Genomic DNA, 12,363 nt, shown 5'->3' with positions numbered 1-12,363 from the left:
ATGAACAAGTCATTTAAGTAGACTCATTGCTCCATCTTGTGATCGTCCCCAAAAATCCTGATCTTGTTAAGTCTAACCGGCTGCATCACTGTGCGGTACGGAGCCTGCACCGCATCCTGCCACAAGACTATCCATCGGACAGTGAGGGCAGCTGAGAAGATCATTGGAACCTCTCTTCCCTCCCTGCAGACATTTACAGCACAGGCCTCGCCCGCAAATGTCACCCATCCATCTCACAGCCTCTTCAGGCTGGTGCCATCAGGGAAGAGACAGCAGAGTCTGCGGGCCAGGACCAGCAGACTTAAAGACAGTTTTATTCATCAGGCTGTCAGGAAGCTGAACTCTCTGCCGGCTCTGCCCCCTCTACCTCTCTTATCCTCTGCCCACCTGAACTCTGAACCCCCACGCAGATGCACACACACGCGAACACCTTCCCACACTACCTTCTAATTTGTAAATGTCTATGTGCCTTGGTACTCAGGCCCATGCGCTCGCAAATTAGTCCGCTGGCAAGTAATATTCAGAAATTACATCTGTGTGTGTATGGTGAACGTGCAGAATGGATCTAGCTGTCAAGGAGCACGAAACAGCCTATGACAGCGACTGCAGGCCCCCCCGTAAAAACTCATCGGCTCTACAGGATTCACGTAAAATGGCCTCTTTTGAGTTCAAAACATCAAATTTCGCCAAAAGGCGACTGATTTGCATGTACGTTCTTTAAGCGAGCCCGGAACCTGAATCCAGTCCCGTACAGGGCCGACTACTTTGGACAGAAACGCCACATGGATCAGAATGAGAAGCTTGTGATGTTTGGGGTTACTCATGCTGTAGCCATTGATGGATACATTGGGAAACTGGTTGCTCATTCGACCATGGCAATTAAAACAACACCAAACTATATGAAGTGTACAGGTATGCTATTAAATGTTGTATGCTATTCCAACAGGTGTTGTTGATATTTTAATCGCACATCATCTGAAATTAAGCACCACTTTCGACCCAGTTGTCTTTTGTCCCTGAACACAAATATGTAAATTTCCCCCCCCCCCCAATTATTCAAGGGAAGCAAAAATTAAGTATGGGTTGTGGAATCCGCCGTGAGTTGCCTGTGGGACACTTTTACCATTGTGTCACCTGTGACAAACACTTCCAGCACTAACCTCTGATTGCATATAAAATAAAATAGATTGGATTTCAATGCATTGCACAACACTAAATTATCACTTCATAGTCGTCATAATAACACAGCACAACACCTTTGCACTAAGGTAGTCATGAAAACCGTGGGCTTACCTATAAATACAGAAAGAAATCTAGTAATTATGTGATTTTATTTCAAATGATAGTTATCACATAGAAACTAAACGTGTTTATAGTCAAACTGAGCAGGAGGAAAAAAAAACAAAAACAAAAAAACGGTAATGGCGCTTGATTCAAAATAATTGAAATGGGTTTGCATCCATCAGGCGCGAATGAGACTCGAATTCACCATATACAAGTGCTTTTCCGAAAATGTAAACATTGACTCACTTGCTACCAGCAAGAGTCTCTCTGCCTCAGCCTCCACCTGGGATCCTTTCCCATGTTCTTCATCTGTGCAGCAGTTGAGAGCCTGGCTGGCCTGGTGGATGATGGTTTGCTGCAGGTTCATGTCATTTGTGAAACTCTACAGAGGCGAAAGATGGAATGAGTAGAGGCAAACAATTCCAAAGAATAACTATCAACAAACAGTCTATTTCAAACCTTTAACTTCTGTTTGATGCCAAACAAGCTGGAGCCTCGTGGTTCCTCTGCTCTGCTCTGCTTGTTTTTCACCATCAGCTCAATGTTGGGTTTCTCAGACTCCTTCACTCGAATAGACCTATATGCATCAATACTAACACAGACATATACAGTACATATTAGGGGTGGAAGGCTTCACAAAATCAAGCAATTGTGTGTGTGTGTGTGTGTGTATACGTATATACACACATATACATGGAAGCTGCATTGGCATTGTGGATTGCAGGGAAAAGACTGAGTAATTAATTACTGTATAAGGTTTTATAATGAAAGATTTAAGTAAATACGTGTACTGTTGTAATCTGTCTCAAATATGTAAAGTATAAATACTGTTTACATATTTTAAACATTCTAGTACCCACATACACATCCACGAAAATTCCGAGGCAGGTTAGCCCAACTTCACAGTTGGCTGCGAACTGCTCCAGTGACGGTTGACTTTCTCGCATCTCCCGACTGCATCTCTTGAGCTCAGCCACAGTGACCTTTGGGTTCTTCTTGACCTCTCTCACCAAGGCTCTTCTCCCCCGATTGCTCCGTTTGGCCGGACGGCCAGCTCTAGGAAGGGTTCTGGTCGTCCCAAACGTCTTCCATTTGAGGATTAGGGAGGCCACTGTGCTCTTAGGAACCTTAAGTGCCGCAGACTGTTTTTGTAACCTTGGCCAGATCTGTGCCTTGCCACAATTCTGTCTCTGAACTCTTCAGGCAGTTCCTTTGACCTCATGATTCTCATTTTCTCTGACATGCACTGTGAGGTCTCATACAGAGGCTTTCCTGATCAAGTCCAATCAGTATAATCAAGCAAAGCTGGACTCCAACGAAAGTGTAGAACCATCTCAAGGGTGATCAGAACCAATGGATAGCACCTGAGTTATAATATGAGTGTCGCAGCAAAGGATCTGAATACTTATGGCTCTGTGATATTGAAGCTTATCTTTTTCAATAAATCTGCAAACATTTCAACAATTCCGTTTTTTTTCTGTCAATATGGGTGGGGTCCTATGTGGACATTACTGAGGGAAAACAATTAAAAATGATTTGAGTAAATGGCAGCACTATAAAGAAACCTTTAGGGGGTCTAAAAACTTTCCGTACCTACAACCCAAAATTGGGTCAATTGTGCTGATATTTTCAGAGGTTGAAGTTGGTATAAGTTCAGATGTCCACATCAATTTTATTAACCATTAATCACAGTTTTGTGACAGTAAGCACCGTTCATCTTTTTCTCTCCAGTGAGCGTCTTGAGAGGAAAACGCTTTCAAATTCAAAATATTGGGGCTATCGTTCTGATATTTTCAGAAGTTGAAGTGGGCATAATTAGAGCTCTCCACTTAAATTCTGGCGACGATTGATGGCAGTTTTTCTCCATAGTGAGTTACGGAGAGGAGTCTCCAATAGGTGTCTCGTTCGATTTCACCGTGACTCCCTGGTAATCTGTTTAGTCTCCAGGAGACGTCGCGGGGACTCGAAGTTGCCGTCAGCTCGTCAACTAGCCTCCAGGCCGGTGAGATAGACCTTTAACAGGGTGTGCTTTCTCGTGCCACGTGAAGACCTATTCTTGCGCCGCCGCGCAAACAAGTTCATTGCATGCTATTCGGGAATGTCGTCAAAAGAGGGCCCCCTGTACATACCTGTATGGCAATTTAGCGTCTTCGTCTGGGACATCGCTGTCAGATGTGGAACTCCTTGTGTTGGCTCTCTGGAATTTTGAAGTTTGGCAAACTTTGTCTGGAGTGTTACTTTTCACGATGAATGAACTAGCTGGAGTTGACGTCTGCATTAAAATGAAGGGAACGCATCCATGTGGCTGTTAATTACAATGTCATTCAGTCGAGTAATAGCAATACAGAGGGTGTGAATCTTTTGTGAGACAATCAAGATACATTTTCGCACAATTTTAAGCAGTTCCCAGGTGTATTAAGAATGTCTTTGTGATATTCTTTGACCAAACGCCCAAGGATAAAGAATTATTGTCACCTTTTTACCCTCTATTTTGTGCCTCGCTGAAGTTAAGCTGTTTTGAGAGGGCTGTCCTGTCTGTAGTTTTAAATATTTTCACTCGCAGAGGCTGCTCTTCAACAACACCAAAGGACACTCATTCAATAGTGCGGGGATTTCATTGGCAAACAAAATGATCCCCGCCCTCACTTCAACAACTTCGAACAATTGAGTCGGTACCGGTTTTCTGAAGTGAAAGCTGTTAGTGAATGCTAATTGCACTAACACTGCAGTTCTGCATTCCTGTTGTCTATGATGATAATGCTTCCATGGAGTATGTCGGATGAATGGAAAAAAATGTATGTCGGATTGCTCGGCATAGCAGCCAAATCGTGCAGAGAAATTCCGTATCAATACAAATTGACATCAATAAATACATTTAAATACAAACTTTTCAAAAAGTTTAGATAGCATTTATTTGGTTGGTTGACTAGTTACGAGTATAGTATGATACGGTCTTCCAGGGTGGATATTTCGGCATTGTGCTGCCTTGTTAGCGTGTCACAAAACCGGCCCCCAAAAAATAATCTTGATTATAAATGTATTGTGAATACCATCATCCTCTCTGGACTCTTCACGACAGCTGCCAGTGGTGTGAGAAGGGACATGGAAGAGATATTCAAGGCATCTTCCTCCTCATGATCCTGGTACTCACACGGCTCCAGAATCCCTTCAAACAGATCATTGATAACTGCGGAGTTGATGGACTGGTCAACATTCAACTCTCTCTCAATGTCTTCATTCTTGTCTTCATCTTTCGTCATATCAGCAATTTGGTCATCGTCTCTGGGGGTAACGGCTTTCATTGGATGAGTTGTGGATGGAGGGGTGGAGACGACGAACCCACAACCTGTAGTTTGGAAACAATATGCTCACATTAAATCATACATCTGTAGAATGAGCAAAATCAAATCGACTGGGTCATGACTGAACAATGGCACGCTTTACATGAAGAGAGCGTGACCGTTTGGGGGGGGAAAAAAAGTGGTTATCTGTTTGCTATTGAAATAATAACAAAGTTGCGGAATTAGTCTCTACTTGTTTGCAGTCTGAAGTATGGGTAGGACGGCTTTGACAACCGCCCAAACGCTTCTGGTCGACTGTTTCGGTCCAGTTGGGTTCATAACATGCGCTACTTTTTTTTTTTTTTTTTTGTGGGTGGGGGAGGCATTTACCAAAGAGGCAAATGACTGTGTCCACTTCAGAGCAAAGCCGCAAGTTAGCCAAGAAGGGCTAACTTGCCCTTCACACATGATCTGTGCATGTCCTTCTCGCAATGCGGCAGTCGTTCATATTGCAGCAGGGCACATCGACAGAGATCTTGCATTACAAAGACATAACAGCCTTAGTCTTGGGCTCAGTCTCGGCTTGCCTTCGAACTGGAGCAAATAACCCAAATTCTGGCCTTTCTTCACTGGCTTCCTGTGCATTGCAGAGTCTATTTTAAAGACCATTTTGCTTGTTTGTAAATTCTATCAACTCAGCATGAGACTCTACACTGTTTTAGTGTCTTTTTATTGTTTTTAACGCTGTTGTTAATCTGTTTTAATTTGCACTGTTTTTTCCCCTTCATATAAATGTACAGAACTTTATGTGCAACTGTGGCTGTTTTAAAGTGCTCTACAAATAAAGTAAAGACTGTTAGTTACTGCAGTACCAACTTTCCAGCAATAGAGGGTGCTAATACACTGAAGGCCATTTGAATACAGAAGAATTTAGGCGTACAGTGCCAGGTAACTTTGAATAGTTTTCTTTGCCCTTCATAAATGAAATCATTAAAAACAGCATTTTAAGTTAACTCTGGTTATATTTGTCTGATACTTATATTTTTGCATAGTTTCTCCACTGTAATGTTGAAGATCATCAGATAAATGTAAGAATTTGAAAAGGGGGCAAATACTTTTTCACGGCACTGCATGTGAATTTGTCTAAATGGAAGATGGCTTGAAAGAGCTTTGAGGCTTGGATATCTGCGGCGAGCTATTTTTTTTATCTGACAATATCGATTTTTTTTTTCCATCCCCAGCCTAACGATGTGGCCTGACGAGTCCACAGGCGGAAGAGGAAAAGGTCCATCCAGATTGTTGCATCTGTGATGGTATGGCAGAGCTGTCAGCCTATAAAAACTTGTCTGAATTTCCAGATTTTCAAAATTGTGTCCAAAAACCTTTTTCTTGCGACAGTCATAATTATAATCGTGAATAAATTATGGCTTCAATATTTGCCATTGTTTTTATTACATCAACCCAGTAAAACGGTGCGGACGCAGTTGCAGCCTACGGGCGTTCCGTAACATTTGGTCGCCACTGGTATGGGGTCGTGTTAGTGCCCATGGCATGGGTAACTTGCACATCTGTGAAGGCACCATTTATGCTGAGAGGTACACATAGATTTTGGAGCAACATATGCTGACATCCGAGCAACGTCTTTTTTAGGGACGTACCTACTTATTTCTGCAAGACAACGCCAAGCCACTTTATGCACGTGTTACATTTGCACATTTACATGTGCACTGAGTTCCAAAATCTGTAAATAATGTTGTGTGACTTTGATGAGCACTCCGCTTGACTGACTGGGAGCATTTCCTGCCAACACGCTGCTTGTATAGAGGAAGGCGGACGTGACTGGGGACAGCATGAGGAGGTTAAAAGGGGAAGGGTGCGCGCGAAAGAGGATGGTAAAGGCACGCCCCAGTTGGTATATACTGCCGGTATGTGCATTGTGTCAAACAACATCGGTTTGGCTGAGGACCCCTGAAAATGGCACTTACGAAGCACAGTTTAAACTGCAAGCTATCAGTTACGCGGAGGAACATGGGAGTCGAGCAGCCGCGAGAGAATTCAAGATCGACGAATCCATGGTTCGCAAGTGGAGGAAGCAGGAAAAGGCCGGCATCATTGCTGAACAGCCCCCCCGACAATGACGAGAGGGAACCCGGCGTGTTAGATGGAGAACTTGCCCAGCTGTTCATTTCGAATACAGAAGATGAGGACTTTGATTGATTTGTGGATGAGGTGAGATCACGCGAGTACATTGTTAAATACTTCAATAAGGTACAAGCGAAACTCAGTTTTGCTCCCGCTGCCTTTTTAAAAACATATGCTAGCATGCATGCTAGCATATGTTTTAGCGTGCATTCTTGCTAGCGTATGTTTTAAACTAGCGTATATTTTACCATGCCTTAGATATGAGGCTGTAACCAATGCCATCGTTATGTTTTGCAACAATGAGTTTGCGATGATCTTGACAGCTCTCTGCTCTTACCCATCATGAGCTGTCTTGACTCACACCTTGGCAATGAGACCTTTTGGTAGGCCATCAATTAGGACTGAACCAGCGGATATTCATTTGCACTGACAAGGGGCTGGATTGCGGTTTGATTTTTGTTAGCTTTTAGGTTGTCTTGTCTTTCCATGCCATTTTGCACCTCGCTTTCTTCATGTGTTGAATACCTCCAAATGTGTCCAAAAATAGTTTCTATTTGTCACTTAAAGTGCCGTTGACAAAGGCTCTTAGTTCCAGAATTGGCCGCTGTTGTTTACTGGCGCTGTGGTGCAATGCAGACAGGGACTGTCGTACTGTATTTCTAGGGCCCAGCTATACAATATGACTAGATCCAATTCCAAAAGATGTGCCTTCCCTGCCTACGTGGCGGCCATGTTGAATGTGGGGAATGGACGTGGCAGCCATGTCATGGCTGCAGTGTTAACTCTGACGAATACAAAACACAAGTCTCCAGAGTCTGAAACGTGCTACTTTTGGTACAGTAAGAGTTTTTCTTTTTTTTTGTCAAGCTGTTCGCCTTGTGCAACATGTTTGGAACTAGCAAGCACACTTATTCACTGCGACTCATGAAAGCGACTTACCTATGATGAGTACGGTCAACAATGTCACCATGATGCCACATCAACAGCATTACCAAAAATCGATAACTTTCTTAAAAAAACGTGCAAGTCATAAAACGAAAATCTTGTGAATACCTGGAGGAATGGCCTTTACAGGAGTTTCCGCAGCCTCAAAATGTGATTTCGGTTCATCTTTTGGCTCAAACAAGGCAACGTTGCTATCCACAGGTTTGTCAAACTTTTTCTTTTATAAAAAAAAAAAAAAAAAAAAAAAAGATTAGATAAATACATATTGTGCTTAAGAAATCCATGAGACCACCACCCAACATATGGCATGCATAAAGAGTACAACAACAGACACATACTGTATTTACCACCTACTGATGCACAGAAATGAAAATTGTGGACCGAAACAAACAAAATTAAACTGAGGAACCCAATGCAGATAAGCCAAAACACGGAAGAGAATTAATCAATCAAACTTCATTTGTCAGCATTTTCATTTTTAAAACCCACCAATTGTCAATTCCAAAACTGTGCCAATTATTAGTCAAACTGCATTTATGGCCATGACTGCAGAGTTGCCAACCAATAGAAATTCACTTCCAGAACGATTTTAATTTCCATACTTTTAAAATTATTTCAAGAACATTACTTACATTGGCACAGTTATTGCATTATGTAATATGATATTAAAAAAATAATAATCTGCATACTGCTCAATTTCACAACATAATTACTCTGGCGGAAAGCCAAATGTCTTCTTCCATGCTCATTTTTTTTTATTTCTTGCATCCACAATTGCTGCTGAAATGATGCAAATTTCCCCATTGTGGGATGAATAAAGGTTCTCTAATATTATAATGAGTCATTATTAGGCTTTACACGATCAGGACTTTTGGGGCAGTGTTGAAGCATTGAGATGACGTTCCCCACAACATACTTCAGTTGTGCACAGACTGCAAATAACTGACGTGTTGTTTATCTGAGACACCGCAAAATCGTCCCACACCGATGACCCAATGTTTTGCTCTTAAAAGTTGGCTAATCTCCGCTATAATACGGTTCCAGCCAGACCGATGTGACGAGTGTACTGTACCACACAATCACTTATTTTGGTGACAAGCATCTTCGTTATTAATGTGTGTTTATGTCACTAGTAGTTTGTATTATTTAACATTTATGCTTATTTCACTTATATGGTTGATTGATGGCACCATGTCATTACCAAACTGTGAGTGTAGGGTGGGTGTAATAAAGTGACATCCCAGTCAATTCAACAATACTCTATAAGTCATTGCTTGTTAATAGTAAATGATTGTTTACCCTACTTCCTCTCGTGTGCGCCAGCCGCCAGTGTTAAACATGAGCCATGTCATGCGTGTGGCATGTTATTTCGGGAGTTTTATTTCGGTGAAAAAAGTATTTCGGTCCGGAACATTGCGGTGCATCACTATACAGTGGGACCCCCACATACAAATATACTGTACGGATGAGCATGCGCACACACACAAGCGCAAGCGCGCACGCACACACACACACACAGTTAAAACCTTGAGGTCTGCAGCTTTCTTGGTTTCTGACTCATTTTTGATTTTCCACAAATTATTCCCCTGGAGCCGACTCCGAATCTGTGCCAGCTCAGACTCACGCTCCTGGAAAGAAGGATTACTGTGAATTTAGTGTATGGCGTTGTGATATATACAACCCCAATTCCAATGAAGTTGGGATGTTGTGTTAAACAAATAAAACAGCAATACAATGATTTGTAAATCATGTTCAACCTATATTTAATTGAATACACTACAAAGACAAGATATTTAATGTTCAAACTGATAAATGTTATTGTTTTTAGCAAATAATCATTAACTTGTAATTTTATGGCTGCACCACGTTCCAAAAAAGCTGGGACAGGTGGCAAAAAAAGTCTGAAAAAGTTGAGGAATGCTCATCCAACACCTGTTTGGAACATCCCACAGGTGAACTGGCTCATTGGGAACAGGTGGGTGCCATGATTGGGTGGAAAAGGAGCTTCCCTGAATTGCTCAGTCATTCACAAGCAAAGATGGGGCGAGGTTCACCTCTTTGTGAACAAGTGTGTGAGAAAATAGTCCAACAGTTTAAGGACAATGTTCCTCAACGTACAATTGCAAGGAATTTAGCGATTTCATCCTCTACGGTCCATAACATCAAAAGGTTCAGAGAATCTGGAGAAATCAATGCATGTGATCAAATCAGTGTATTCTGTTTTTATTTATGTTTAACACAACGTCCCAACTTCATTGGAATTGGGGTTGTACAACCCACACCGTATTTACCCACCAGTTTTTGTTTCTGGGTTAGATCAGATGTCGTCGTTTTTAATGTTTGGGCACCTATGAGCCTGTTTTGCACAGGTTTGTGTGGTGTAACCGACTGAATTACTGTGGATGGCTGGTTGCTTCCGCCTGCTGGGGAGTTTGTGCGCTCTTGGCATCTTTCGTCAAATCGGTCCAGGAAAGACTTTACCTGTACACCTGCTGGCCATAGAGAGTTAAAAACAGTGTTACGTGACATGATGTGCAGGAAATTACAGAATCATGTGCACCTTCAACACAAGTACACTTTAATACAAAAACATGTCAAGCGTGAGCGACAGCAAAATAAAGACAAATAGTGCAAAACTATCACTACATGATACATTACCAGGAGCAACAGCTTTCGCCTTTGCCTGTGGGACAGCAGAGCTGGACATAGGTTGTTTTGCACAGAGCTGTGGTTTTTGAGGGCTCGAGGTAAAATTGGGACCCCTGGAAACAGCATTATTTTTCAGTGGTCCTGAAGATGGGGACACTGGTGAAACAGTTGCTGCCTGGATTGAGGTCTTCTGGGGGCTTGCTATTGATAGAAGGGTTGATTTGGTTGTAAGAGTGTCCGTCTTCTGAGGGCTTGACCTGGCTGAAGGGTACGCAGCCTGTTGACAATAGAAAATCCATTATTAACATCATGATCAGGTGTGCACATAAATCAAAATTAAAAAAAAAAAAAAAAAAAACCATTTTCTTCACGCAGAAAAACATTTGCACCGCTCAAGTACATGTTGATGTACAAATTTAAGGTTAAAATTAAATTTGGCTGATTTCTTGGCTTTTTTTGTTTTAGCCTCCAACTTGAGCCACGCCCACCTGTACCTGATGCCTGCTTCAAGCTGTGCCACATGAATAACATTCGCCTCTTTCAGCACTCTCATTCTGGAAAAGAATCGACTAAAATCATTGTTTCACTTCATTTTTCACTATGACCAACTTCAAAGGCTAATCCCAAATGCATCCTCCAGGAAAATAAGTACAATATTTTTCTGTTTTTATTGGACATTTCTGAATTTGAACTGAGTTCATTCTGTGTTGTGACATAATCCCTAACATCGCTCCGTCGCTTAATACATTTAACTTTAACATCCGTAAACTAATTAGATAAATATAGGTGCGTTTCCTAATGAATACAAGATGTACTAGCGGCTCAACTCGTCGCCAATGTTACGTGTGCTTGGCTGGTCTGCTGGGACCAGAACCAGGGCCACAACCCGCAGCTCCTCAAGGCGAAAATACAAAAGAGCAGTGCAACAAATATGACACTGGCTGATCTGATGAGCAAAAATGTTGCTTAAATGTAAGAGTAGCAACAGAGGATGTCCGCTCCAGAGATGGGTAGTGTAGCCAAATATTGTACTCAAGTAAGAGTAGTTACTTGGCAATAATGTGACAAGTAAAAGTAAAAAGTGGTCCTCCCAAAAATTACTTGAGTAAGAGTGAAAAGAAATAATGACTCAAGTACTGAGTAACTTCAGATGTGTTTTAACCACAGCATAAATAATAATAATAATAATAAAATGCAAATTCTGATGTTGCTGTGTGTGGGCGTGTGTGTATGCACAGTCAAAACTACAACAAAATATCTGCAATTTATTGCACGGTGTTTTCTCAAGTTATAAGTGAGCTGAAGTACCCACGTTTGGGCAGACAGTGCCAGAGAAATACTACATGAAAGTTGTTGTTTTTGTTCGTCTAAATGTAAACACGAGTTACGCGCCGTTGCCTTCATAGTAACGACGACCTTTCCAACATGGCCGCCACGTAGTCACGACGGTCAGCCGGGTTGGCTTATCTTGTTTGAATACCTATGCCTAAAAAGCCCAATAGAAGTGAGGTCATGTGACTTTGTGTGTCGTTTGATTGGTTAACTCGACTTAATCGTCACTAGCACTTAAACTGGATTGGTGCAAACACCGCCAATGCGGACGTCTAAGTTGTAGTCTCGCTCACGAAATAGTTGATAAGCAGAAATTGATAAATAAAAGTAGCGGCCCACATTTAGATCATTGTAATGGAGTAAAAGTACCGTTACTTCTTAACAGGAGAAGCGGTGGAAGTGTTTTTTCTGGTCTCGTCAACTCCTGTGATTTACCCAAAGCCGGTCCTGAACGCACAGGCGGAACCTCAGGCCGCCAGCATATTAGTCCGCCGTGGAGTCATATTCACATTATATCTGTGTGTGGATCTAGCTGCCAGCGTCCTAGGAGTACGAAACAACCTATGACGACGACAACCCCCCCCCCTTAGAAAAACTCATCAGATCTGTACGATTCACAGAAATGGCCTATTTTGAGTTCAAAACGCCGTATTTCGCCAAAAGGCGACTGATTTGCATGTGTGTGTGTGTCCCAGCTGGCCTTGGACCACCTCGGGATACCACTGGTAAG

General features: G+C 42.1%; 1 protein-coding gene across 2 annotated transcripts in view; it reads right to left on the bottom strand.

Annotated features, from left to right (window-relative positions):
* The window catches only part of anln (anillin, actin binding protein), a 49,083-nt gene that overhangs the window by 17,723 nt on the left and 18,997 nt on the right, over positions 1-12,363 (bottom strand). Inside the window, exons 5-12 of one of the 2 annotated variants that reach the window (XM_061665347.1) lie at positions 10,311-10,578; positions 9,948-10,144; positions 9,179-9,280; positions 7,761-7,869; positions 4,335-4,630; positions 3,414-3,556; positions 1,744-1,876; positions 1,531-1,666 (exon numbers count right to left, since the gene is read on the bottom strand). In XM_061665347.1, the coding sequence (XP_061521331.1) occupies positions 1,531-1,666; positions 1,744-1,876; positions 3,414-3,556; positions 4,335-4,630; positions 7,761-7,869; positions 9,179-9,280; positions 9,948-10,144; positions 10,311-10,578 (1,384 nt within the window). The remainder of the gene's footprint in view (positions 1-1,530; positions 1,667-1,743; positions 1,877-3,413; positions 3,557-4,334; positions 4,631-7,760; positions 7,870-9,178; positions 9,281-9,947; positions 10,145-10,310; positions 10,579-12,363) is intronic. The other variant, XM_061665348.1, reaches the window with a different exon arrangement.

This window comes from Phycodurus eques, chromosome 20 (assembly GCF_024500275.1).
Source record: "Phycodurus eques isolate BA_2022a chromosome 20, UOR_Pequ_1.1, whole genome shotgun sequence".
In the NCBI taxonomy this organism is placed as follows: domain Eukaryota; kingdom Metazoa; phylum Chordata; class Actinopteri; order Syngnathiformes; family Syngnathidae; genus Phycodurus; species Phycodurus eques.
Note: the sequence above shows the minus strand (reverse complement) of the source record. Positions and strands in the feature narration are given on the sequence as shown.